Consider the following 27500-nt stretch of genomic DNA (forward strand, 5'->3'; position numbering starts at 1 on the left):
CTCAACACAAAGTAATGCAAATTCACATGTTTTTAGTTTGAAGATTTGATCGATTAAAAATATTGTAGATGCATAAATAAACACTTTGATTAGAACACAATATTTTGGCCTTTGCTATAATCGAGGATTTAGGAAAAAAAATTAAAAACCTGGCCTATAAAAAATTCTTTGAAGTGCAATCTCCTACTCACAAACCTCTTTTCAGATATAGTTTTATTATTTAATGTAGCCAAGCTAAGATTAGTAGGATTTAAAAAAATATTTATTCACTTAGTAAAATAAAACATTACGGGGATGTTTTTTGCATAAATAAAAACAGGAGGCCAGTGTTAAGCTGGAATTTCAACCTTATCGCCATTTGAGGAGTGTGACTTCACCCGATTCCAAATGATTTAAAGAAACTGTTAGTCAGTGGTTTTAAACTGTAAAAATTTGAAGTAATTTTCAAGATAAATATACCTATTTAGGATCCTGTAACCCAGAAGCTTACATTTTCAATGTTGATTTACACTTTCATCTCATTTCTACTATAGGGAGATATTTTATCACCTAAAATCACTCATAATTACTACCACAATGCGACAAGTTTGTTTTTACAACTAAGGACGGGTTGTTTCGGAGAATTTGAACAATTCATCAAATTTCAACGTTCATTTCCGGGTTCTGTGAAAGTCCTATTCAAGTTCTGTTATTATATCATTATAGGCTAGTTGCTTGACAAAACTGAAATTAAAACAGAATTTGAAAAAATCTTTCACAGAACTGGAAAATGAACGTTGAAATTTGATGAATTGTTCAAATTCTCCGAAACAACCCGTCCTTAGTATACTGTTCGGTAAGTTTTTAGATTCTCACGGCCAAAAGCATTTTTGTTCTTTGTTTTTGGGGTGTTATGCCGTGTTGCGCTAACTCCTTCTTTAGCCGACGTTTCGGACAGCGTTGCAGTGTCCATCATCAGGGCAGATCCGGTAGATCCGGAGATTCATCAATACACATCTTCGGATCTACCGGATCTGCCCTGATGATGGACACTGCAACGCTGTCCAAAACGTCGGCTAAAGAAGGAGTTAGCGCAACACGGCATAACACCCCAAAAACAAAGAACAAAAAAAAAGTATACTGTTAATTCTCTTCTCAATTAGGTATAAACTTGATTATCGGAAGTTTACAATGATTACTTCGGTCCGTCTGTTATTACCAGTTTATTTATTATTGTGAGATATTTACAATAAATATCTAGCAGGACTTATGTCCGTTCTTTTCGAGGTTCTAAGTTATTCTATTGCGAGAGTGAACTCCCTGAGGTACTTGCCTGAAGATCAGCTAGCATCGGCTCTACTCATAACCATTCGGGTATGGCCAACATGTTATCTCTGTCATGGGATGTTACTACTGCCACCTATTGATATATCTTAAAATCATATAAACTAAATAAAAAATAATCTAATAAATAATAACTCTAATGACATCTGTTGAGCGGTATTGAGGCAACAACCATTTATCAACACTACAATAACTCACTTAATTTTTGTTTTATTTGTTGGAAAAATACACTGGGTTAAGTGATTAGATACTTCTTCTATTCATTATAATAAAATTATTGTAGTATAAAGAAAAAATTATAGAAATCGGAAAACCCACTCCAACATTAACCAAATAAATAATGCTTAAACATACACAAAAGGATCGATTATAACTGGAAAAAGGTCAACCTTGTACAAATAATAATGAAGACTAGATCTGAATAGCCAGTCTAACATCACTTTTTGCTGAAGTTTCATTTTGGTGCAGTTTAGAAGAGGGTAATACAAAATAACAAAATAAGAAAATGCTTTTCTTTATTTAACACAATTAAATATATATATTATATGTAGGCATATTTACTTTGTTAACAATTCACCAAAAAAAAAACAGTTAAAAATACTGTTGACTGAATACCTGTTAAATAATAAATAATGTAAAATACATGCATACTGTAAATACAACAATATTTTTTAAGGCTGCAAAATATTATTTAAATTAATTAATATTCAAAGTAGATGTAGAAAGTCTTGAAACTATTTAAAACTTAGAATTAATAATAGTAAAAAATGTACAGGTTCAGGAATTAATAAATTATTGCACATTAAATTATTCCACCATATTATTTAAAAGTTATATCAATATATATAAAAAGCAAACTAAATCATTAGTTCCTTAATAACTAAATAACAATCAATAACAAAAGAAGAATAACAATATCATTTTCGTATGCAATGAAAATAATCAATTAAATAATTTGTGGCCAATTGTTTCACTGATTTTCAAACGTAACATTGTCGCCCGAGCGTCAATCAACGCCAGTCATGTTTATTTATATTTTAATGATCCTCGTTAAGTGCCAATTTTCGAGCTGTTTCAGCTTTTAAGCAAATTGTTATCAGCTGAATTATTACGCATGTCCAAACAAGTTTACTCTATAATGTATTATTGGATGACTTTTAAAATCTTTTAAGATTATCTTTAAAATTAGGTTAGAAAATATTGCACATGCTCTGGTATATGACCAAATCTTCGCTGCTTCCTTCCGGAAGATCTATCGTCAGTTGTCTGGAAGACTTGAGAAATAGAACACTTCCTTTGCTGATTTCTTTCTGTTCCAGATCAGTCGCGGTTCCCTTTCCTGAGACAACTAGGAAAATGCTTGCGCTATGTCGCATTATGGTGTTGTAAGATTTTTTAGTTTCTTTTGGAATCTGGAATTATATAATTATAAATTATAAATTAATATATTAAAAAATTACATGTTAATTCATGGAAACATTCTTTATACCTTTGAAATCAGAAATGATTATATTGATACTATAGTGAGGAATTTATAAATGAACATTGTATATTATGTATTGCATACCACATCTTATAATATTTATACAGAGGTGTATTTATGCATACTTTTTTCTGAACGATATAATAATAATAAAACATTTATTAGATTATCAGTTTGTTACATAATTTTACATCATATTTTTTTTGACATTATTAAAAAAAGGTATGCATGTTTAACCGATGCTGCCCGCATAAAATTTATAACCAAATGCCTGCCTAATTTGAAACAATCTGCAGACAATACATTAACACGTAAAACTGAACAAAACGTTTCCGTCTGGATCAAAATATAAGGTACCTACCCAATTTTTCGAGAACTTAACACCAAACCAAAAATACCATAACCACTCGCTTGCCCCGGACCACCATTCTGGACTTACGCGGAAAATTCTTAAAGCAGCATAGTCCGCATTTGGGGACTGGTGATCGTGCGTATAAACCGTCTTGAGTTACTCTTCTATTTATTTTCTAGCATTTTATGTATTATAGCCATGGAAATAAAACTTCTTGCACTGTGTAAGAATGAATTGGACTGTCTTCTACTAAACATTTTAGAGTTGTAACCCTGATATTTATTAAGTTGTTAAGTGTCAAAGTTTACTGATGTTACATGGTTATTTTTTGTGTTTCTGTCGATTTGTCAGTACAATTATGAATGTATTTCTATACTTTTTATATTAATTTTATAATGTGTTAAATTGCTACTCATTCTTTTCCGCTTCTATTAGTATAAAATATTATTAACGTGTTTTATATTTTAAGTTATACATAAACGAATATCTTCAGACATAACTGAATTTTGTTTCAACGTAGTCAGTTGTTTGTTTACATAAAACAACAATAAGTTAATAATCATTTTTAAATATCAAGATTATTTAAACATAGTTTCCTTATTAATTAGATACCGAAACCATAATAATTGATTCATTTTTGAGGTCACCGTAGTGAAAATTACAACTTTGATAACAACTATGTGCGCTCTGTCAGTTGTTATAAAGCTCGCACTACACTCTATTCCGACAGAAATATTTTGTGTGAACATTTCATAAACATAGAAAGGGGTACCCAAAGGAAACCGAACTGATGCTGCGAGTGGCTTAGTTTTTGTAGTACCGGGTCCTGCCGGTAGAATCGTGTACAGCTACCTTTCCTCAGTCACCGCACTGGAGAAGTCGTCCTTTCGGCTGGTGTGAATTTAAAAAAAAAATTATGCTGTCTGTTTCTATTTAAAATATTTTTTGTTAATCATGAAAAACAAATATTATCTTTTTACACTTACATAGAAAATAATGTAATTATGGTAAATGCTTCGTAATGCGTTCAGGCCTCTGTTTGTGTCAGTGCAATCCGGACTGTTAAAATGTGGGGCAAGTGCGAGTGGATAATCGAATACAGACAAATTTACTGGTCAATAGACTGTAGTCAGATGGATTGAGGAAAGAATACCAAAGAATATTTTTACTTCTGGAAAGATATTTCAAGACATTTTACCCTTATTTCGGCAACCGCAAAGTCCTTCACAGGCGGCCTCCAAATTTTTGTGAAAGAATCTTCGACGTTGGGTTGGAAAAGGACAGTCTCCGGCGATTTACTTTCATATTCCAGCATACCGACCAGTGTCGGTACATCTATGAACTTGGGCGTCAGTCCAGCCCTCACCACATTATCAGAACAAGCCATGCATTCAATACAATCTGAAAAGAACAATAATTTGTTTTCAGTAAAATTTTATCTAATTGAAATGATATCTGAAATATTCACCTACTCAGATTAATTTTCTTGATTATAAAATTGCAGATTCATTGTTTGAATTTAGAATATTGACCTCTAGGAATAACAAGGTTAAATCTGACATGGCAATGTTCAGGCGATAATGAACTCTAATGTAGTTCTTTCTACATTAGAGTTCATTATCGCATGACATTGCTGTGTCAGGTGGAGCCTTGTTATTCCACAAGGGCGATATGTAGTTGTTTACCTCCAAATAAATAAGCGTGTGGCACATTTGGTCCAAGGAATATGGCCTCTCCGGGTTTGAGAATGAGGTAGTTCAAGAAGTAAATGCACCAGCAACCCACGTCTCCTGGGAATGCGGTAGTTAATCTTTGCAGCAACGGAAACTGGAGCTTGGTCTGGGTTGTCAGGTCTGTAAATGGAATGAAAAATAGAATAAAACTCAATTACAGTTTATGTTATTGATCGCCGATGCTAAATTTTTCTAGCTTTATATAGCTTTTTCTAAGATATTCAAGAATTGGGTTTTTTGGGAGGAGAACCTTCTATTACAGACCGGGATTATCCAACCATAATGAAAAATAATTCATATTTACAATAATAATAATTCTGTTTTTTTTTTTTAATACTTAAAATCTATTATTCGCAAATCTTGCATTTTTCTTACTATTTTATTGATTACCTATATGATTTTGTATAATCGAGCTAGAATTCCCTCACCAAACACAAGAGTCTTGTCTCTTTATGGTGAGGAAAAGCTATTTTTATTTTACGGTATAATACTGTATAACATGTAAAAATTGTTTATTTACTGTAAAAAAATACAAATATTAAATAAAAAATAAATTGTGAGAACGCACTATATTTTGTTTTCGTTCACAGCAAATTTTCAAAATAAGTCTATTTTTATAGCCTGAACGGAAGAGAAAATACGAAAATTACTTGATAATAAAAAATAAATTCTAACTTAAATACAATTTACTTCAATTTTGGAGGTAAAGGAGCTTGTGGGGAATTTGAAAATCTCATCTCTTTCTCAGGGTGTTAGGGTCAAATCTCAATAGCGCCGATTGAAAAGAAAAACGTTTTTGGCAGATTAGAAAAATTAAAACTTTGAAAATTATTTTAAATAAAAATGGAATTTGAAAAATGTATATTTTTATTATGGCCCATTTTTTCTCACAGAAAGACAAAAATAACATGACAATCCAAAAATAAGAGAGTCAATACAAAAAAAACGTAATCTTATCTCAGTCTGCGTGAGATAAATAAAATCATTAGTTTTTCAAGTTATCCTCTTAAAATACTAAAATGAATTAATAAGAGCTTTTTCACGTGTCATTATTTTTCTACTTCATCTTCTCCTGGTGTCCTTTCCTATCGGAGGTTGGCTATCATTAGGCCACGAGTTTTAATCTCAATTTCTTACTGACGTAGACAAAACATTCAAACCCATTGTAATCAATGACATTACTAACACAGACACGTTATTTTCACACAAAATTAAAACAAAGTATGGCAAGTAACAAACATACTTACTGTTTCCAGTAAATTCTTAATTCAAATGTGTATTGATGTATGACAAAGATAGACGCTCAAAGAATATGTATGTATGAATGAAATAGATATAGGACCGAGCAGCGTTTACTAGAATTTAAATTTGTATGATTGAGATGACAAGCTCGGACAAGCTTACTCGCTAAGATGAATATGGAACGCTGTACAAAACGACCTACTACTAGTAGGTTGTACTTCTTATACTTTTGTGTTGCTACGTTCGCTATTTCACTCATGTAGTCAATGAAATATTATTCCTTGACTTCTACTAGTGTTTGTCATGTAATGAAAACACTTTCTCATCACACTGGCACTGATTTTTTCTCATTTTGGCACTGATTTACGCAATTTAGTTAGAGATAGCACATAACCTCAAGCGAAGCATGACAGTTTAGCACTAAAACCACTAAATCGAAAGTACGACAATTAGGGTATCTTTTGATCGCCACTTTGTAATCTCCAAGGCATGTCTTGGAGATTACAAAGACATAGACTAAATGTTTTGTAATGTCATTGATTGTAATACTATTTATTTACAAACCTGCTGTATTGAGTCGTTGAACGGCTTCATCCAAGTTCTCTTTTAGGACTGCAACACTTTGTGTCATCAAGGCTTCAAATGCACTCTTAAGAATCACCATGGAGTTGGCCTTCCCTTGCAAAACTATTCTCGTAACTTCTTCACCCAACACAGTTTGTAACTCGGGCAAATCTAGAATATAAATACAACATAATACCATTAGCATGTTGTAAAATCGAATAAAATTTTTTGATCGAGTTTGAAACAAGTTTGTAAGAGATGAAACCGTACCCGCCACGAAGTTTTTGATTTCTTCGATTGGTCTAAATGCACACAAGGCTTCAAAGGGTGTCAAAGCAATAGCCAACTCCGGCTTGTGGTTGGGATCTTTGTATAAGTCCGGACGTGCTTTGTGGAGTTCCTCTGCATGTTTCTGGAATCATCGAAATTAATATTTACAATAGGATTTTCAAAGAAATTAATTTTAAAACTTCCTGATCAAACGATGTCCTGTATTTGCACGGGCATCACAAACTGGAATTTTATATATAAATAATATGTCAAAAATGGTCCACATAAAAAATTAAATAAACTGTAGATTTAGATTTCTTTGATTCAACCCAACCCACTGGTCATTATATAAGGGATTCGGGGATAAAGCGCATTAACTTCGGGAGGTGATTCTACATGAAAGAACGAGTAACCATTTTTATTTAGGATTTTAGGACACTTTAAATTCAAAAATAGAATTATGTATGGCCATTTGAAATTCACACTACTTGGTTCTACATAACTAAGAACTAAGTAAAGGTACCTACCTATTTAACACAAACTACAAAAATAGAATTAAATTTAAATCCCATATTATCATTTTGCGTACTTTATTCGGGTGAGATTGAATTGACAGCGCTTTCCTGACTGAGAGAACTTTGAACAAGAAAGGCAGATCATCGCCAAATTCTTTCTGGGCGCTGACACCGAGGGAATCGAGGTTATGCGACAGATAGCCCGAGAGAGACTCGTTCCTCTCGGGGACAAAGCAGGGCCCATTGACATGGGTTCCCATCCACAACTCTGCATAGGGCTTGGAGTCCTCGATGGTCAGGGTGCGGTTGCAGACAGCGGCCAGTCTGGCCACTTCACTGTCTTTACCGAGTTTTCCCCAATCGTAATTCTGCACTGCGCATTGAAGCTCCATTTTGCACTGAAAAAAATACAAACTTTAGTCTCACAAACAGTGGCGGTTCTTCACAAGGGGACCGTGGGGACAGTCCCCACTACAGATATTCCAGAAATCTACCAAGAAAAAAATGACAATTCTTTCAGTTCGCAAAAAATAATGAATGCATTCTTTACATGAAAGTAATTAACAGTTGCAGAAATTTCAACTAAAAATTCATTAGGGTAATTTTTAAGCTCGAAATTTGAAAAGTTTCTTCCGACGAACGTGCGACTAGCCTCCTCCGTTCCTTGCAGCATACTAATTACTAATATTACTAATACCAACGCGACCGACGAGCCCGAACTAGCTAGCGTCCAGTTATGCGTAGAACGTTCTGCGCAGTTGGGGGACAACCCCAGGGATTTATTCCCACTAAAATGATTATTCTACTTGTACTGAATACTCTTGTATGAAATTTTAAGAATTTTCGCATGCGTATTGGAATCTTCTAACGAAATCTCAGGGGACAGACTTGAAAATCCCCTTGTGATCGTTTGTTTTAGTTCTAATTATTGAAGTAGGTCAGTTATGCACGGGTCAGAATATGCGTTAGTCGTGTTATAATCGTTTGTGACGTTTAAGTAAAATAATAGTATTGATATCGATTGATCGGATCATTTCTTATTTCTATAGCGCCGTTCTCGTGGTAAAAGCGCTTTAAACTGAAGTATCTACGATTAACTTGTGTTATTTTTTATTAAACGTAATATTTATGAACATTTGGTGTTTCTGGTTAGGTGCGTGACTTATCTTCTTATCTAATAATAATTTTTGTTAGAAATTATTCGAAAAAATGAATGAAGTCGACTTTTTACTGAAAAATAAATTCAGTACGTTAACATTTGACGAAAAAGTAGAAGTGAAACGCCTAGGTGCTCACCAACCTAGAGACATTGTAATCGAGTTTCATGTTGTTAAAACTCGTAAAAAGTTAAATTTTAATCCAGAGTGGTTTTCTAAAAAATCTTGGTTATGTGCTAGTGTTTTTGTTGCAGTAAAAAACCTATTCGTGTATATTTTATATTGGATCTCGTACTCCCATTTTCTGGCAATGAAATGTCAGTATCTACACATAAAAAATGACGGTCCCCACCACCGAAAATGTGCTTGAGCCGCCACTGCTCACAAATAATATAAACTTTAAGGGTTAGCACTCAAAAATGTTGCTAATCGCCACTTTTGTAAATTTCTAATACAAGCAATAGTACAAACACTTTGTCTGTAAATTCTTATGGGTAGTTAGGAAAATTTCTAAGGTTTCAGGTGAGTAAAATTCTTAAACTTGTAATCTTTTAAATTTTAAGAAATACGTGACAAAATGTCCGTAATAGATGCATTTTATAGTTCTTTATCCTTTCTAATGATGTAGGTATGAGTAATAAAAACAAATAATACAAAATAGGAAGAAAGTGTGTGGAGAGAAAATTTTTAAGCTGGAAGAATCTGCGTGGAGAGATGAATAGATTTTTTTAAAATCAATAAGTACACAAAGCCTACGAATTGTAAAATACTGTTAATAAAACTGCTAAAAAAAATTGTTTTATAAGTTAGCAAAGAATTATGAAAAATGTCCAAGTATAGCAATTTTTCGTAGTGGGTATGAGTTGTGATTTATTTGCTGCAATAGTGTTGTTTTTGATTAAAGTGATATTGCATTACAATTTGATTTTAGAGGCTAAAAATAAAAATAAATATTTAGGTAATTTGGATCGTCGTAGAGGGCCGACGAGGTGTTTTTTTTACAAAAACGGCGCTAAAGAAATTATAATACTATAATTATATATATATATTATTATTGATATATAGTACATAAAATTGTTATTGTATAACGTTGGTTTATCTATAGACTGCCAACCACTGCCAACTGCCCAGATAATGAAAGTAAAGTACACGTATCCAAAACCATGTACTAGTTTTTATGACATTCAATCGTAAATTAGAGGACAAAAGAGATTTATCTCAAAATAATAAATAGTCCCAAAATTCATTACATTCACTATCATAAATAAATTGCTTATAAAACCACAACGTCAATTTCAGTAAAACTTATGAATTATTTATTTATACCTTACAAATGCCGCCCAAAAACAAATGTCACAATATGATAATATTGCTCCGTAAAAAATATTTAGAAATAGATAAGAGATAAGATTTTATAAAAGGTTCCATCGACGAAGTAACTCAAAAATAATGCGTAACCGAAACTTTTGCTCCGCCTGAAATAAAATCTAATTGAATAATAATTAATGACTAATTTTAGAAAAATCTTTGGTTAAATAACGAAAAGCGCCCACTTATATTGTACACAGGTTCTTATTTTTATAATTTTGTGATAATCTACTGTTACCAGCTCTGTACCGTTTATGTTAAGTATGTTATGTTGTGTTTATGTTATGTTATGTTATGTTTATGTTTATGTTATGTTTATATTATGTTTGGTTTATTTATGTTATGTAATGTTGTGTAATCAATTTTATCCTGTAATTTGTTGTATTTATTAATAAGAAAAATGTTGTAATGTATGGCCAAGATCACTCTTAATGGGTGAAAGCCGATATAAAGAATAATAAAAAATAAAAAAAAAACAATAACTATTATGATTAATAATATTCAGCTAGTGTAAAATAGAAAAAAAAAACACAGAAAAGAGAATAAACCGGTTTCGACCGAAAATCGAACTATAGACCTCTTCATAAATCAACTATCTAGACCACTTCTCTGTCCGGGATGAGAGATAACAGGCTGTTATTACCCATTCATTTACACCATTTTTAATAATTTATTAATTCTGAAAAATTGCGTGATATTATTTTGTCATATTCCAAAACTGGCATTGATCTTTTAATGCCAACTTTGTTGGATTGTTTTTGGAATGAATCGTGCTTTAGATTTGTTTGTTCATCAATAATTTATTACGAATGCCGATATATCAAATGAAATACCTACTATTTTTGTTATTTGTTTTTGGGGTGTTATGCCGTGTTGCGCTAACTCCTTCTTTAGCCAACGTTTCGGACAGCATTGCAGTGTCCATCATCAGGGCAGATGTGGCAGATGTTATGCCCTGATGATGGACACTGCAATGCTGTCCGAAACGTTGGCTAAAGAAGGAGTTAGCGCAACACGGCATAACACCCCAAAAACAAATAACAAAAATACTTTTGGCCGTGAAAATCTTAAATCATATTTGAAATACCTACTAGTTTTTTTTTTCTTTCATAATATAATCCGGGTAGCGAAATAGTTTTCCTGTCTTTACACTGACTTTGCAGACAAGGGTATTCATGAGAGGTGTTAATTTATAAAAATGCTATTGTGCTTCGACTGGTCAAAATATGAATTATATAATTTTGTATACCAATTTTTACCGGCTGTAAAACATATTTTGTTTTAACGATAAAAAGTAAACGGAAAGTATGTCAAAAAGAGCAGAAGCCATAGTCATGCACTATCACTTTTACAGGTTGCCAGAAAGAAAATAAATTACTTTTAAATTTGTTGAAGGCGCCGAGCAAAAACGCCCGCTCATCTATATATAAAGATCGGCATGGAAACATGCCAAAACATGCTCTTTTTATTAAACTTTCTAAAACGTTCGTTGATATTCTATAAAATTATTTTGGTAAATATCTTTATAAATACTTTCGATGTCGTCAAAAATATTCAAGAAAACAAGAGCTAAATAATAATAATCGTGGAGCCTTTGGTGCGGCCGGTAACACAAATTAATTATCTGCCTCCATTGGTTCGTGATTTTTCTAAACCATTGCAACTTGCAATAATTTATGTAATCGTTTGACACAGTTTGACACTTGAAATCTGTTTCCACAAGTAAATATTCTAAATTATTCACCATGTCATCCTTATTCGGTAAACTTGGAAAGCAAATTAAGAGCCCGGAGTTTAGGGCTTATTTTATGAGGTAAGAATAAAACCTTCGTAATTATTTTATAACAAATTTCTTTAATTTTAATATTATGACATTTGACTGACGTTAACCTCCCAAATCTTATTTATGAAATTTTTTGGCATCGTTAATGCATCGTTAGTAGTTCACTCACCTTTGAAAAATATTGTTCGCACAGTATAAACCTCTCCTTTCTAAATTTATGGAACATAACATTTTTAAAGTTTATTTTCTTCTTTATCTTACAAGATTTCATTTGAATGTCTTGAAAACAAAATAATCTATTTACAACACGTATGTAGGTTATATTTTACTATAGTAATCTGTACTCTACTTCAAAAATGTAGTCTATTTTGTGAGCTTCATCCTTCTCTCTATATTGTCATATATTTATGATTGTTTTACGATTTTAACTACTTAAGCTTGTAGAATTTTAAATAATAATAATATTTGGCTAATTTACATAGCGCCGTTTTCGTGAGAAATCACCTCAAGGGCGCTGTACAAATATATTTCTTAAATAGTTAATACTAGAACTACTGACTTATCTCTAAGGCTTATATCTAGTGACTTACGACTAAGGCCTATAACTACTATCTTAACGACTTATATACAAGTATTTACATATTTAGCAACTTACAACTAAAATTAATATTAACAATCTAATCTTACTAACGCCAGAAGAAGAAGGAAGTTCTATTATATTAAGGTGTTTTTATTGTTAGCTGGATATATATGTTAAATGAATGAAATAAATGAATAAAATCAATCATCAATCTTAAACGCATTTAGATGATTCATCTGCCAACAATTAAACCGATTGACTTGTTATGTTCCCGCTGATATTGTCCATTGTCCATTGGTAGGCAAGTCAATAACAAAATTGAATGAACGGAATCGCTAGATAATGTAACAATTGGGTCAATCCGCACCAAATCATCCAGGCCATGTCACCCACCATCTCAGATTTTGATGAAACTTTAAATTTTTAATCCTTCCATATAGATAAGAAGATATACCAAATTTTACCTTCCTACCTCAACTCGTTTTTTTTTTATGGGCAGTTGAAGTTTGGGCAAAATAAGCGTTTTTACATATTCCGAGCACTCCGGAAGAGCTTGTACCTTCAATGAAAAAAAATTGTATCTTTGTCATTTATAGTGCAAATGCAATGAAAATTTTCAATATTATCAAGAAAACTATGCTGATTGCAGAAAAAAATAAATAAACCCTTTACATTTATCTACTTGACTTTAAAAAATTACCAAAAGTAATTTTTTAAGTAATTTTTGGGACGGAAAAGGTACTTTACAAAAAAGCAATATCTCAGGAAGGTACAGTGTTAATGAAGTAATTTTTTTTTTTATTCATATCTACAAATAGCATAGAATCACATACAAAAATAAAATTCATGGCATTTTACTTGCTTCAATAAATAAAATCCATTTTAAACTTTTTTCAAACTTTTTGTAATTTTTTTTTATTCTTATCTACAATAAACATAGTACAACCTAAAAAAATAAAACTCCTGGTATTTTGTGTGCTTCACAGTGTAGAAACGTTTTTAAAATAAGAAATCTTTATCATACAGAATTGTTCTAGGTTTTTTTAAATCTAGATACAAAAATAAATAAAATCCATTTTAAACTTTTTTCAAACTTTTTGTGATTTTTTTTATATCTATTTTTAGTTTGTAATTGGGCAAGTTATAGTTTAGGTATATAGCTAGTAATATAGGTTGAATGAATGGACTAATATCAAAGAAACAGTCCTAGAGACAAGTCACTACATGGAAATGATGTATCTGCAACAAGAACAAGACAGAACATGAAAATTACTATCTGCCTCATCACTAAGTTTGCAGGATACTACATGCTTTGTTTCCTCTGACATGCTTAGTTCTGAGTCAGCTTCAAAGCAGTGATCATCTATATAAATACAGTAGTTGTTTCATGTTATGGTGTACGTTGTTAAAATGTCTCTAATCGAAACAAGTTTAGTTAAATTTAGTGTGGGACAACATAATGGTACTGAATGTCACAAAAAAAGTTATACTAAGTCAGAGAAATTAACGAGTGTGGATTTGTTAAGTGAATTTGAAAAAAAGCTTATTCAACAAAGAAGTTTTGTATCTACAGACTTGGTTTTCAACATTTGTGAGCACCACAGAATATTTAACTTAAATAAATATGAAACATTTCAAAAAGCTTGTTTTGACCCGTTCCAAAGCCACAAAAGGAAAATTACAAAAACTTTAAGAACAGTATCCTTGGAATTTTCAGAGAACATTAATACCATTCTAAAAGTAACTAATAAAGCAATCCCTGGACAAAAAATTTGTGATGCATGCAGAGCAAAAATTAGTAAGAGCCAAAACCTTAACAATGAAATTGAAGAGCTTAACACTTTTCAAGAAGACATAAGTGAAGTTGAAAATGTTTTAAACAAAGAATTTTTTTTACAAGAAATCAACACTTCTTTAACTGACATTGGAGAATCTCCATTTAAACTACATGCAATACCATCCCACAGTAAGTCTAGTTACGCTAAACGGAAGTTAGATTCTGCTTGTTCAACCTTAAAGAAAAAAGTAAGTAAAGTTTTAGAAAAAGAATTTTCCCCAGTAAAATGTGATGCAAAAATACCAAGATGTATTCAAGAAAAAGCTAATGACATGGACAGGCTTGTTGAGTTGGTTAAAAAAAAATTGGAAACACAAGTTACACGCCGTGAGAGAATTCAGCTTCTAACTCTCGCTCCAACTTCGTGGAGTAGAAAAAAGGTTGCTGAAGAATTCAGTGTTGGTGAATACTCAGTTCGTAAAGCACGAGAGCTACTAAATGAAAATGGTATCATTGCTTTACCTGATCCAAAAAAAGGAAAACCATTAGACCAAGGAACAGTTACTTTGGTTAAAAATTTCTACCAAAACGATGAATTTTCTCGTGTTATGCCAGGGAAAAAAGATAAAGTTAGCATAACCAAAAATGTTTATGAACAAAAAAGACTATTGCTTTGTAACCTGAATGAACTTTATGCTACCTTCAAGTTTGAATACCCTGCTTCAAAAATTGGGATTTCGAAATTTTGTTGGTTGCGTCCCAAATGGTGTGTGCCAGTAGGTTCTCCAGGCTCTCATTCTGTCTGCGTTTGTGCAATTCATCAAAATGTAGTGTTGCTTCTTAATGCTTGTGACAGTGAAGAAACGTACAATGATTTAATGGACTACTTAGTGTGCTCAAAGAACAATAGAGACTGTATGCTTCGACATTGCGATAAGTGTTCAACATCTAGTGAAAATCTTAAGAAACATTTGTTAGAAAAATTTGAAGAATGGGACCAAGAAGATGAAATTACATACAGTGCATGGGTAACTACTGATAGAACACAGCAGGTTTCAGTTACAGTTCCCTTTCATGAATATGTAGAACATCTTGTGAAGAGTCTTGTAAAACTTCTTCCTCATTCTTTTATAACAAAGTCTCAATCAAAATATCTCAAAGAGTCCCTAAAAGCACAGCTTCAGATAAATGAAGCTGTTGTGTTATTAGACTTCAGTGAAAACTTCTCCTATGTTATCCAGAATGAAGTCCAGGGTTACCACTGGACGCAAGACAGTTGTTCACTCCACCCAGTGGTAATTTACACTTGTGAAGAGCCTGGCAAAGATCTCACAGTGTCAAGCTTGTGTGTAATTTCAGATGACTTGGAACATGATGTAAGTTTCGTTTACGAAACTCAAAAAATTGTTGCTCAATTTTTAAATCAAAAATTTCCCCAAATTCAAAGTGTTCATTATTTTACTGATGGTTGCGCAGCGCAATATAAAAACTGCAAAAACTTTTTAAATCTGTGTCACCATCAAAAAGACTTCAACTTGAAAGCATGTTGGTCGTTTTTTGCTACGAGTCATGGGAAATCTCCCTGTGATGGAATAGGTGGAACAGTAAAACGTCTTCTAACTAGAGAAAGTTTGCAACTTGGCCCTGGCAACACTATCACAACTGTAGACAAAACTTTTAAGTTTTGTCAGTCGAGAGTAGAAAATATATATTTTTACTTGCTGAGAAAAGAAAGCTTATTCACTTGCAGGCAACAATTACAGCAGCGTTTTTCACAAGCTAAAACAATACCAGGCACTCGAGGTTTCCACTGCTTTGTTCCTCTGTCTGAAAATGAAGTTGGCACAAAAAGGATAAGTTCAGATTCAGATTATGCTTTGATTTTTAACTTCAGTGGGGAACGAAATCGCTCTGAGCAACTAAGTATGGTACAAATTTGTACAAACTCTTATGTAGCTTGCGTATATGACAACCATTGGTTTTTTGGACTTGTGGTTTCCAAAGATGAAGACGAGTGTGATGTATCAATCAAGTTTATGCATCCTTTTGGCCCAGCTCCATCCTTTTACTGGCCACATCAAAAAGAAGATATTTGTTTTGTTCCACTACAAAATATTTTTAATATCGTTGACCCTCCCACAACAAAAGGTTCAGGAAGAGCTTACTACTTTCTTGAAAAAGACGTTCATCATGCTGATCAAAAGTTCAACCATCTTATGGGTCAGATCAAGAATAAAAGTAAAAAATGAACTTGAACATTTATTTGTAAACAATATTATTGTAATGTACTTTCATTTAACCTAATCCTACATTGCCTGTTTTATTTTTATTGTATTTGTTTTTTAAAGAGTTAACTTTGTATTGAAAAGAGTTAAAAAGTTGATCTTGTTATAAAATATTGCTATGGTGTATGCATTCAGGGTAAGGAACAAGGTACATTATTTTGTTGGTGCCTTAAGCTTACATTGCAAGCTTACCAGCATGTTGTAAAGGACCGAATAAGTTTGACTTTTTTTATTTGCAAATACAGTATCTAGATTTTAAAAAACTTGGAACAATTCTGTATGATTAAGATTTCTCATTTTAAAAACGTCTCTACACTGTGAAGCACACAAAATACCAGGAGTTTTATTTTTTTAGGTTGTACTATGTTTATTGTAGATAAGAATAAAAAAAAAATTACAAAAAGTTTGAAAAAAGTTTAAAATGGATTTTATTTATTGAAGCAAGTAAAATGCCATGAATTTTATTTTTGTATGTGATTCTATGCTATTTGTAGATATGAATAAAAAAAAAATTACTTCATTAACACTGTACCTTCCCGAGATATTACTTTTTTGTAAAGTACCTTTTCCGTCCCAAAAATTACTTAAAAAATTACTTTTGGTAATTTTTTAAAGTCAAGTAGATAAATGTAAAGGGTTTATTTATTTTTTTCTGCAATCAGCATAGTTTTCTTGATAATATTGAAAATTTTCATTGCATTTGCACTATAAATGACAAAGATACAATTTTTTTTCATTGAAGGTACAAGCTCTTCCGGAGTGCTCGGAATATGTAAAAACGCTTATTTTGCCCAAACTTCAACTGCCCATAAAAAAAAAACGAGTTGAGGTAGGAAGGTAAAATTTGGTATATTTTCTTATCTATATGGAAGGATTAAAAATTTAAAGTTTCATCAAAATCTGAGATGGTGGGTGACAAATCCAAAATTTTCTGGATGATTTGGTGCGGATTGACCCAATTACGGTATAAAAAAATGAAAAAAAAGAAATATTTGCATGACGGATTTATGGAAATGAGTTTCTGAAAAAGTGAGTTTTTAGTTTGTATCTAAATTCTGTTGGGCTGGTTATACATCTCAATTCCATAGGAAGTTTATTCCAAGCCTAAGGGCCGGATACTCCGAATGCACGATCGCCAAACTTAGTGTTCGGATTTCGCTTAGGCTCTTTCAACCTTCCAATTGCAGATGATGTCTCTGATCTAAGAGTTGACTGCCTTAGACCAGTATTCTCCGGAATGCATAGCTCATTAATATACGATGGCGCCATTTCGTTGATAGCTTTAAACACCATCCAGCATAGCTTGTACTGGATCCTTTCAGGACACTTCAGCCAGTGAAGATTTCGGAGGTGTTCCGAAATGTGCGAAAACTTGGGTACCCCGGTGATAAGCCTTGCTGCGGCATTGAACACTGATTGTAGTTTAAAATGGGTAAACTTGTCGAATTCCGCTGCATGCAAAGGCTATTTAAAAACAACTATTTAAGTCGGGGGTTTAAGTAAACATGCGCAAAATAGGTTTTTAGGGTTTAATTTGCGTTTTAATAATTTGTGTGTATTTCCCAACCTTCAACCTTTTATTGAGAACACTTTAATGCATCTTTTAACATCTCCCACCACATATATAGTTATTTCTTGTAGTAATTAAATTGAAACCAATTGCTGTTTAAATTTTTTTGCGTGTTGTGGAATTTGACAAGATTAGTATGAAATGTATGTTTTTTTCCAATTAATTAATATTCCTATAATACTAATATATATTTATAACAAAAATAACTTCAACTTGACTTCACACATTTGTTTGTCATTGTTCCATAAATCTGTCTGTTTTCAATGTCACTGAGAGAATGATCTTGAATGAATCCGATTTATGTCACATTACTCCACTTCTAAGGGATCACATTATCATCAAAGTCTTAGGCTTTTAAACTCAACTTAAACCAAAGGCACAAATCAAAGCCTTAAAATAATTTTTAGGATTTGCTTAGTGACTTTCAAAGCACCGCAGAGAATGGCACCAACCTTTGTCCTGTAAAGCACCTTTGAGATGATTATCACGACTGTATCCGGCTAGAGAAGTTGTAGAAAGCTTACTTTGAGGACAACAGATCTTGAAGCTGCTACTCGATTAGTTGAACTGTCTGAATGGGTTGTTTCAGAGAATTAGAACAATTCATAAAATTTCAATGTTGGTTTTCAAGTTTTGTGAAGGTTCTATTCAAGTTCTGTTATTATTTTTTTGTGAAACAACTGGCCAATAATTTTATAATAACAGAACTTGAACTTAGAAATTTGATGAATGCTCAAATTCTCCGAAACAATCCATCCTAAGTAAACGTAAATTTATAAATCCAAACTTCCAGAAATTATTTGAGTTCAGTTTTGTCTGTAATTTTTTTTATTCTCTATTGACTTTATTCTTTACTCACAATGAATTATAATCAGGCTTTTACGCATTATTTTGTTAAAATCATTACGTTTGTAATGCATAGCGTTACAAAATTCCTACATTATATTTTTGTATTAAATATTTATGTATTTACTTCTGTGGATTATGTATAACCTTAATTATTTATTATTTTAAAGGGCCTCAATGTTTGCAATATTTATCTTATATCTTTGATACACGTTTCATACTTTAATTAACCCCTCAAGCAGATTTGTTCAGTTTTGTGATCAAACTGCAATAATCCGTAGAGTAAATTAGTTCGCTTTTGGGAATAGCTCATATGGTCTCATATAAATTGTTGTATCTCCCTCACTGTCATTGTAAGAAATTTGAACTAAACGGAGTTAGACAGAGAAAACACCACACTTTATATTCAAATGCAGAAGTTAACCCCATAACAATTAAAATGTATACTTCTATGAAACCAAAGGTTCCAACCGCAATTTAAGAAAAAAAATTGTGACATTTTGTGAATTTTTTTTATACGAAACGACAAAAAAATTGAGGTGTCACTGATATTTATAGTACCTACATTTGTGTACTATAATATGTTTTTTTCGTTATCGGTAATTTTATGTTTGATTTAAAATTTTACAATTAAAAAAAAAGTGTTTACTATTCACCCTTCAAAAATGTTCAGATATATTCCATTTATTTGGATTTTATTGTGAAGCGGAAATACACAAATTCACCGAATTTCTGATAGCATCTTTGAGAAATATATCGGTCAATGTGCTAGAGGACTGAGGGATTAATATTAATTACATGACTGCAAGGTAGGTTAAATACATTATGTAATCACAACTATAATAGTACACAATAAATCACAAAAGGAAAGTAAATCTGTTATATAATATTTCTGTTAAACTAAAAGTAAGACACACCGTTGAAATATCACTAGACGTAATACATTAATAACTACTACGTCTAGAAGAGACAATTATCTTCAATCTTCAAAGACTGATAAACTTTAACCCTTCTATTACTTCCGTTATAGTTATATGTTGACAGAAACAGACATTGACTCGCACACACTAAATACTCGTAAATTGAGTTGAGTTAATAATGTTTCATTAAAGTTCTGCTTTGAATATCTAATTGCTAAGCTAGCCACTGAAGTTCTTCATACAAGTCTTCGGGCAGAATTAAGGAATATATCGACGGATCTTTTAAAATCTTTTACCTACAAATATTATTTGAAATGGGAACCGCGTATCTCTGGGATTGTCGAAAGAGCAAACTCGATAACATATTTAATCATAAATAATTTAACACCGGACTTGAGGTTAAAAATATATAAAACATATAAGCAACATCTCCTGGAATATGCTTGAGTCCATATTTTGCAAAAGATATAGATCTTATGGAGAGAATACACAGACGATTTACAAAAAAAAACCAAGAACTTTAAAATACCGGCAATATGAAGATAGACTCAAGGAACTAAGATTACCAACATCTTTTGCATCCAACCCTAGGAAACACTTTCTTGCAAATAGCATGGAACGAACTTCCAAAAAGTGTCATCATTCTACTAATATAAACCAGTTTAAAGCTCGATTGGATTCTTATTTGTAGAGAAGACACGATAAAGAAAATAATCTCATAACTGTTAAACTTATTGTGAAATAAAGAAAATAATCTCGATAACTGTTAAACTTATTGTGAAATAAAGAAAATAATCTCGATAACTGTTAAACTTATTGTGAAATAAAGAAAATAATCTCGATAACTGTTAAACTTATTGTGAAATAAAGAAAATAATCTCGATAACTCTTAAACTTATTCTGAAATCAGATATGAGCGCATCAGCCGAATGCTGCCTGATCATTCAATAATCATAAATATGTTGCTTTTTACAGCAGTCAACTTTACAACCTAATAATATGTACTACACATTCTTTATTGAAAACTGTGCGATCTTCAGATATTGTTATATTTGAAAATGAATTAAAGGGATCACCAGGCTTTCATAGATAACAGATTATGTACTACTAACTGACATATACCCGGCGTTGCTGGGGGTTAACCTTAGGACATCACGGACTTTTCTGTAGACCTTTTTAAGATTTAACCTTCCAGCGGGCGCGTTGAGAAATTTCCCTTGAGCGGGCGCTTGTCGTAAATTTTACGTCATCGAGTTTTCTCCATGTAAGTGGTGTTTTCTTTATCCAAATGTTAGGAAATTTCTTTAAGGTTATGAAAAATGATAATAGGCAGCACTTAAAAAAAAAAATTATTTGACTTTCTCAAAAAAAAAACGAAGCAACACTCTAAACATGTTAATATTTCAAAACAAATATTTTATCGACTTATTTAGTCAAAATCAAAATTCTCATCCTTACAATTGTTACAAACCACCTCATCTGAAGAATGGTTCTTGCATGTAAAGGACTGGCAAAGGCAACACTTCATTGATGCTGAGGATCTTTTCTTATCCAGTGCACCGACAAACACCGGGTTTTGGAAAGCTTCTATTTTCTTCTTCTGTTATCGCTTCAACTGCCCGACCGTAATTCACTTTGATCTCGTAATTCAGCACTTATATATTGCGGTAAATGATTGAAATTTGATTTGATTTGGATGATTCTAGCATATCTCGAAGCTCGATGCTTACGACTAAGTGGTAAGAGTGGGGGAAGCGATAAGGCGCGTCTGTCGTAAATTTTACGACAGCGCGCCCGCTGGAAGGTTAAGATATACAATTCCGTAGTATCTCATAAGGTTTAGCCAGCGTTATCAAAGTAAGCACCCGAAAAAAAAAAAATTTTACGACTTAATTAAAAAACATCGACTTTTCTCTACTTTATACAAATGTAATATGCATGTATTTTATACATAAACCATCCGGAAGAAATTCTCCAAATGATAGTGATAACCCTATCATAATCCCTTGCGTAGTTATATACTATTTAGAGATTATTTTCTTTAGCCCTGTAGATGAACACATATTTCACAAACCGGTATAATAAATCATTATTTATTATCAGTGTACTTATCTAAATACACATATTATCTATACGACATATTAAATATATAATACAATCATTGAAGGAGAAGATATAATATTAATGAAATATAAAATAAAAGGATAACGGTTACAACTGGGAATTGATCTAGAATCCTTTGTATAATACCGGCGTGCGCAAGTTAATGTGATTAATTCATGTTATTTCACAATTTAATAATTTATAGTATGTTTGCGGCACGTTCCAGAGCGGAAGATACTCTCAGTATAGCCCTGGTGTCAGACCATCATTCAGAATAATACAATAACAATGCTAAATACATGTTATTTTCCTGAAAAATCTGGTGTTTTGAATGGGTTAAATTAATCTTTTCTTTCCGATAATCAGATTACAAAGACACCATCTCTATGCAAATAACCTCAATTCACCTTATCTTCTAAATTACAAAGATGCTGAAGGTCAATAAAGTCATGTTGGTAAAATAGAAGATATTTGTTTTGGGAGGAGATTCAAAATAGAACACAAAATGTAAACAAAAACGTAGAAAGTTCTTGAAAGACATCCTTTGTTTCTTTTTAAATGTATCTGTTTGTGTAATGTATTTATGTTTTTTTGTTTGTTTGTTTCAGCACCCATTTTTGGGGGCCAGTAGCCAATTGGGGAATTCCTATTGCCGCCATTGCTGATATTAAAAAAGACCCCAAATTTATTAGTGGAAAGATGACATTCGGTAAGTGTTTTAGAGGATATTTCATTCCGTTTATATATTTCATAGTCATCAGACTAAAAACTTCCAAAAAGTGAACTCTAGCATAATGAAATTTGCACAGCTTTTTCTGTGAGATATTTTTAAGCCAATGAAATTATTTTCAGCTCTTAACGTCATTTTGAGCTAAAAAGATTTGAAATACATTTTTTTTAATCAAAAAGATGTAGATTTAGATTTAATCAAAAATACTAAATATTATTAAAATTTTCTGACTGAAAAGATAATATTTATCATAAAGAGTAAAAAACAAAAATGAAAACTTTTCAGGAGAGCGATTTCAAATTTATAAATTGTGATTACTTCTATTGGGTAAAAATATATTTTTGAAATTTTTTTTATTTTGATACCATGTGAAAATATTGTCCCAGAGATTGAAAAAATGAAATAATCTAATATTTCTTTTTTTTTCACTTTTTATACCTAGCGTGATAGATAAAATAGCCTTAATATTATGCCTTGCTTGTAATTCATTCTTATTGGGTTAGAATTTGTAACCGACCTCGGTAACATATGCGCATAATCTTTCATCGATACATTTCTGCTCAAGTGCTGTTGAACAAAATGTCAATTCCTAGGCGGAATGTTCTTTGCCAAGAAAGCAAATTAAGAGACAAGATAATAATAATAATACAAATTTCTTTAATTCTTCGAAGCACTTTCTAAAAATCCTTGTAATTCAAACTAAATTACACACCCTTGCACTGGTAGCAGTAAGGTTGATATTGCCACTGACACCATCTGCGTGAGTCGATTTTAAAGCATATTTTATTTTGTGAAGATCTTAATCATAAAAAAAACTTAATTTGCCATATTATTCAATAAAATAAAATCTGAAAAAAGTTTTGCAAGTAGGAGATTCGACAATTCAAAGCAATTTTTACAGACAGTTTATTTGTTCTACGTTTATAAATATCTTAAGTACAAAAAAATGGACAGATTAAATATTAAGATGTGTTCTAATCGCAGTATTTATTTAACCCGTGAGAAGGCGAGCTATGAGCATTTTTCTCACGCAAAAATTGATTCTGATATTTTTCGATACCATTTCGCCTCGAGGGTGTAAGTACATTCCTAACTATTCTCCCTCTCTTCTCTGGTGCAACTTATGCCCCGTTCAGTGCCGCCTCGACCGCATGGTGAAATTCTTGTGAGAGCTGTGAACTAAAGGGAGGCATTTTGCTCGCTACGCGACTATCCTCTGACACTCTACGCTTTAAAAAAGTGTGCACTGTCAATTAATCTGCACCGATCATGCAACATTCATTAGGCATACGTGTTATGAGATCTCACATCTTTTTTCCTACTAAATCGATGTTATTTATGCTCGTCACTCACCTCCGCCACTCGCAGCCATGCTATTTCGCAGTACATTTCAAATAATTTAAGAATAAGACCAGTTGTTTTGATACACATAATTTATTATTATTGTTGTCTTATAATTTTGGGGGTCAAAACTAATTGACCTAAGGGAAGAACCGCTCCTGCAATATTGTATAATATTTTATCAAAAGGAAACTATATTAAACCCATAGAACGTCTAATACATCCTTACACTTATTGCACCTGAGATGCGGAAATTTTTTTTTTTGTAACGATTTGTGCGAATATCAAAACAAAACATTTGTAATGTAATAAAATATGCGCCATCTATGAAAGAGCAGATTATGAATTCTTTAAGTATACCCACAAGTGTCAGATTCTAGAATCATCTCCTGAAGATAATTACTTAATTCTGAAACAAGTTGAATCACCTTAAGTGTCAGAATTATTCTAGAATCGTCTCCCGAGACACGTTAAATAATATCATTTGTATTTTGTTTTCAGCTCTCTGTCTGTACTCAATGTGTTTTATGAGGTTCGCTTGGAAAGTGCAGCCTAGAAACTTGCTTCTTTTGGCTTGCCACGTCACAAACGAATGCGCCCAACTCACGCAGGGCAGTCGCTTCATCAACTACCATTATCTCGGCGGAGCCAAGAAGGAGCAATCACTTGAAAAATAAGTTCCACAGATTCATTATTGTTTGTTATATTTATAGATTATTTGAATTAGAAAAAATGCACAACTACCGTATACATATATAACAGACTGCACTACTATTTATAATAAATGTTATCTAATTCGTTGAATAGTACTATAAATAATATTAAATTTTAGAAAATTTATTAAAATCTGATAGTGATACTATGAACTGCTCCGAAATACTTACTCAAATTTTTTAATACATAATGGAAACAGTTTTTTTCGTGTTTTTGTTGTTGTGCCAAATTTAATAATTCATCATTATATTTGGCAAATCAATTTCAAAATTTGGTGAAATTGAGTTAGCATTATAATTCGGATCAGTCTGTTAAATTCAGTTACTGGATAACTCAACACAGTGACAATTGAACACACCTTTAAAAAGTAACGAAAAGTGATAAATAAAAACTAGGTTAGTTTTTTTTTCATCGCTTTTTAAAGGTGTTTAATTCAGTATTACAGCCAACTAATTATAAAAGAATTGTATGTATATACAACAAAAGAACACTTGTTCATTACTTTTCAGTGCGAGTCTCTAGATTTTACTAGGTTGAAATCTTGAGTCTTTGATATTATTAAAATAAACATTTTACTGATTGACAAGAACTAAATTAACAAGTTTACAGAGGGTATATTAAAACTGGTTGTTAATAGTAGTTACGCCGTGCCTACTCTTCCAGATTTAAAGGAATTGCTTATTAAAATAAGTAGATATTTATAATTATCAAAAGAGTACCTAATAGGTTTAAAATTTATTGTACTGTAAAACTATTTTAAATGTGATGGACAGTTATCGTTCATCTAAAATTCTGGCCTTCCATGTTACAATTTGGATATAATTCAAATTGCAAGTGACTAATGTATAATATTCATGTACATATATAAATATTTAATGAAATCATAAATACAAATAATATATACACTGAGAATTTTTCATTAATGTATCCCCATCACAATCGACGATCTCTATAACCGAGCAGTTGAGATTCTCAGCTTCAGATCCGAAATATCAGCATGCGTATTATTTAAAAATTAATAATAATTTGTACTACATAATGTACCTACTAGCGCAAACCAGTGAAAAATCATGGTGGGATAGTCTGAATTCTCAACAAATCAGTTCCAACTTTAAATGGCAATTAAACTAATTTTCTAATCAAAATATTATATTATATTCATTGATATGCTTGGTCTAGCCCTAAGTGATCAGCTCAGGTACAGGGCTCAGTCGAAGCTAAAGTCATGTTAGCCTCACAGAATCTGGGCTTGCTGTACAGGGCCCGCCGACAATTTAATAGCCACTCGAATGATATTTGGCATATTATGTGCTAAATTTATAGAACCTTAAAACATGGGATAAACGGTGAAATCTGGGTGAATTCATTGTGTTTAACTGCAGAAAGCAGTTTTATGTTTCCATATTAACACACTTTGGCCGGGAAAGGTAGTTCTACCCGTTCGGTCGATTGATGCTTAAGGCCAGGAAGGGTAGTTCTACCTTTTGCTCATTTCAATAGCAGAAATTATTCAGTATTTTATTATCAATGACGGAATCATTCAGTGTTTTTACATGAAAATTATATACCAATCTCTTTGTAAAGGTCCCAACTATATGTACATAATTATCGAATCGTAATGCAAGCCTTTTTTAAAATTTATTTTCGTGCCTTTCGTTTAGATCGGTATTTCAACAAAGGGATAGTATATTATTTGTTAGTGAAATAATTCAATTCCTGGAATGAGGGTTTTTTTGACTGTGAAACCCGATTCGAATCTCTTTCTCCGTTCCGCACCCACTCAACTCCTGTGTGCAAGTGAGCGAGAGATGTCGGGCATATTTAAAGAAAGCAGGTATGAGCAAATAAACAAATTATAAGATTAACTGTGTTGCATTTCAAATAATATTCGATATTCGTTTAGTACTTTTATAGCTTGTATCTGTTATATCTTGTGCGAAAAAAAAAAAACACTTATTCTAATCTTTAGTTCACTGAAGTTTGAGTGAAAAATGTCTATCTCTGATGAAAGTTGGTTTAAAAGCTTAGTCATTCTCCTCAGAGGCATGATCATTGGTAGGTTGGTCTGCCTCTTGAAAAAATAAAAAGCCTGTGCAGCCTAACTTCGGTGAAGTTATCGGGGACATAAAACGAAATACGTTCCAAAACATCAGGATTGCAAATGGGTCCATTGAGCAGCTTATGTGCTACTAATACCATTGCAATTTTTTTCCTAATGTCTGGACGATCTAGTCGTAACATTCCTGCGAGAAAGTGGAAGGGATATAACAGACGGTAATACCCAAACTCTTACATATAAAGGTAATGGATAAACTTTTTTGCACCCTTTCTATATCATTTGAGTATGGGGCATCTACTGGTCCCCGTATTACCCAGCCATTCTCGAGAATGCTACAAGCCAGAGTTAAGTAAAGCATTTTGTAACAGTTATAATTGCTACCCCAGGAATCGAATGATGACCTGATCAGTAACTGGGAAAAAACTAAAAAACAAATTCGGCTTGCAGATTACAAAACCTAGCATTCGCATGGCAGTGTCGGAATTTTGAACCTTAAAGAATGCTTCTATATACTAAAATATATTTTACTTGCTTGGAAAGGAAATAATGTATCTTAATATTATTCCAGCTTGTCGTTTCTTCACTTGCAAATATGTTTATTTTATCTGTGAAAAAGCATGTCGCAAAATTCCATGTCAAATATCATAATTCCGATTTTGTCATCAAAGTACTGTATTTCACATACATACTGCATATGTGGTGCGGTTTTAAGTAAAAACAATAACGTGTTTTGAAAAGCATTTATCAAGTTTACTTACTTTGTAAATAGATGTTTCGTGGGAAAT

General features: G+C 32.1%; 2 protein-coding genes across 2 annotated transcripts; one reads left to right on the forward strand and one right to left on the reverse strand.

Moving 5' to 3' along the window:
- Positions 1-1963: 1963 nt before the first annotated feature.
- Positions 1964-10033, reverse strand: Mpi (mannose phosphate isomerase). Its single transcript, XM_089639252.1, has 7 exons — positions 9966-10033; positions 7557-7880; positions 6968-7109; positions 6698-6868; positions 4844-5011; positions 4357-4559; positions 1964-2735 (listed from the first exon to the last, which is right to left on the reverse strand). Exons 2-7 carry the CDS (start codon positions 7872-7874, stop codon positions 2514-2516), a joined length of 1224 nt encoding a protein of 407 aa, XP_089495378.1. The 5' UTR covers positions 7875-7880; positions 9966-10033; the 3' UTR covers positions 1964-2513.
- A 1427-nt stretch (positions 10034-11460) lies between these two features.
- Positions 11461-25568, forward strand: Mpc1 (mitochondrial pyruvate carrier). Its single transcript, XM_089639254.1, has 3 exons — positions 11461-11820; positions 22480-22580; positions 24444-25568. Exons 1-3 carry the CDS (start codon positions 11753-11755, stop codon positions 24617-24619), a joined length of 345 nt encoding a protein of 114 aa, XP_089495380.1. The 5' UTR covers positions 11461-11752; the 3' UTR covers positions 24620-25568.
- The last annotated feature ends 1932 nt before the right edge of the window (positions 25569-27500 follow it).

The sequence above is a fragment of the Hesperophylax consimilis genome, chromosome 14, assembly GCF_061612785.1.
Source record: "Hesperophylax consimilis isolate HC1 chromosome 14, BYU_Hcon_1.0, whole genome shotgun sequence".
Lineage (NCBI taxonomy): Eukaryota > Metazoa > Arthropoda > Insecta > Trichoptera > Limnephilidae > Hesperophylax > Hesperophylax consimilis.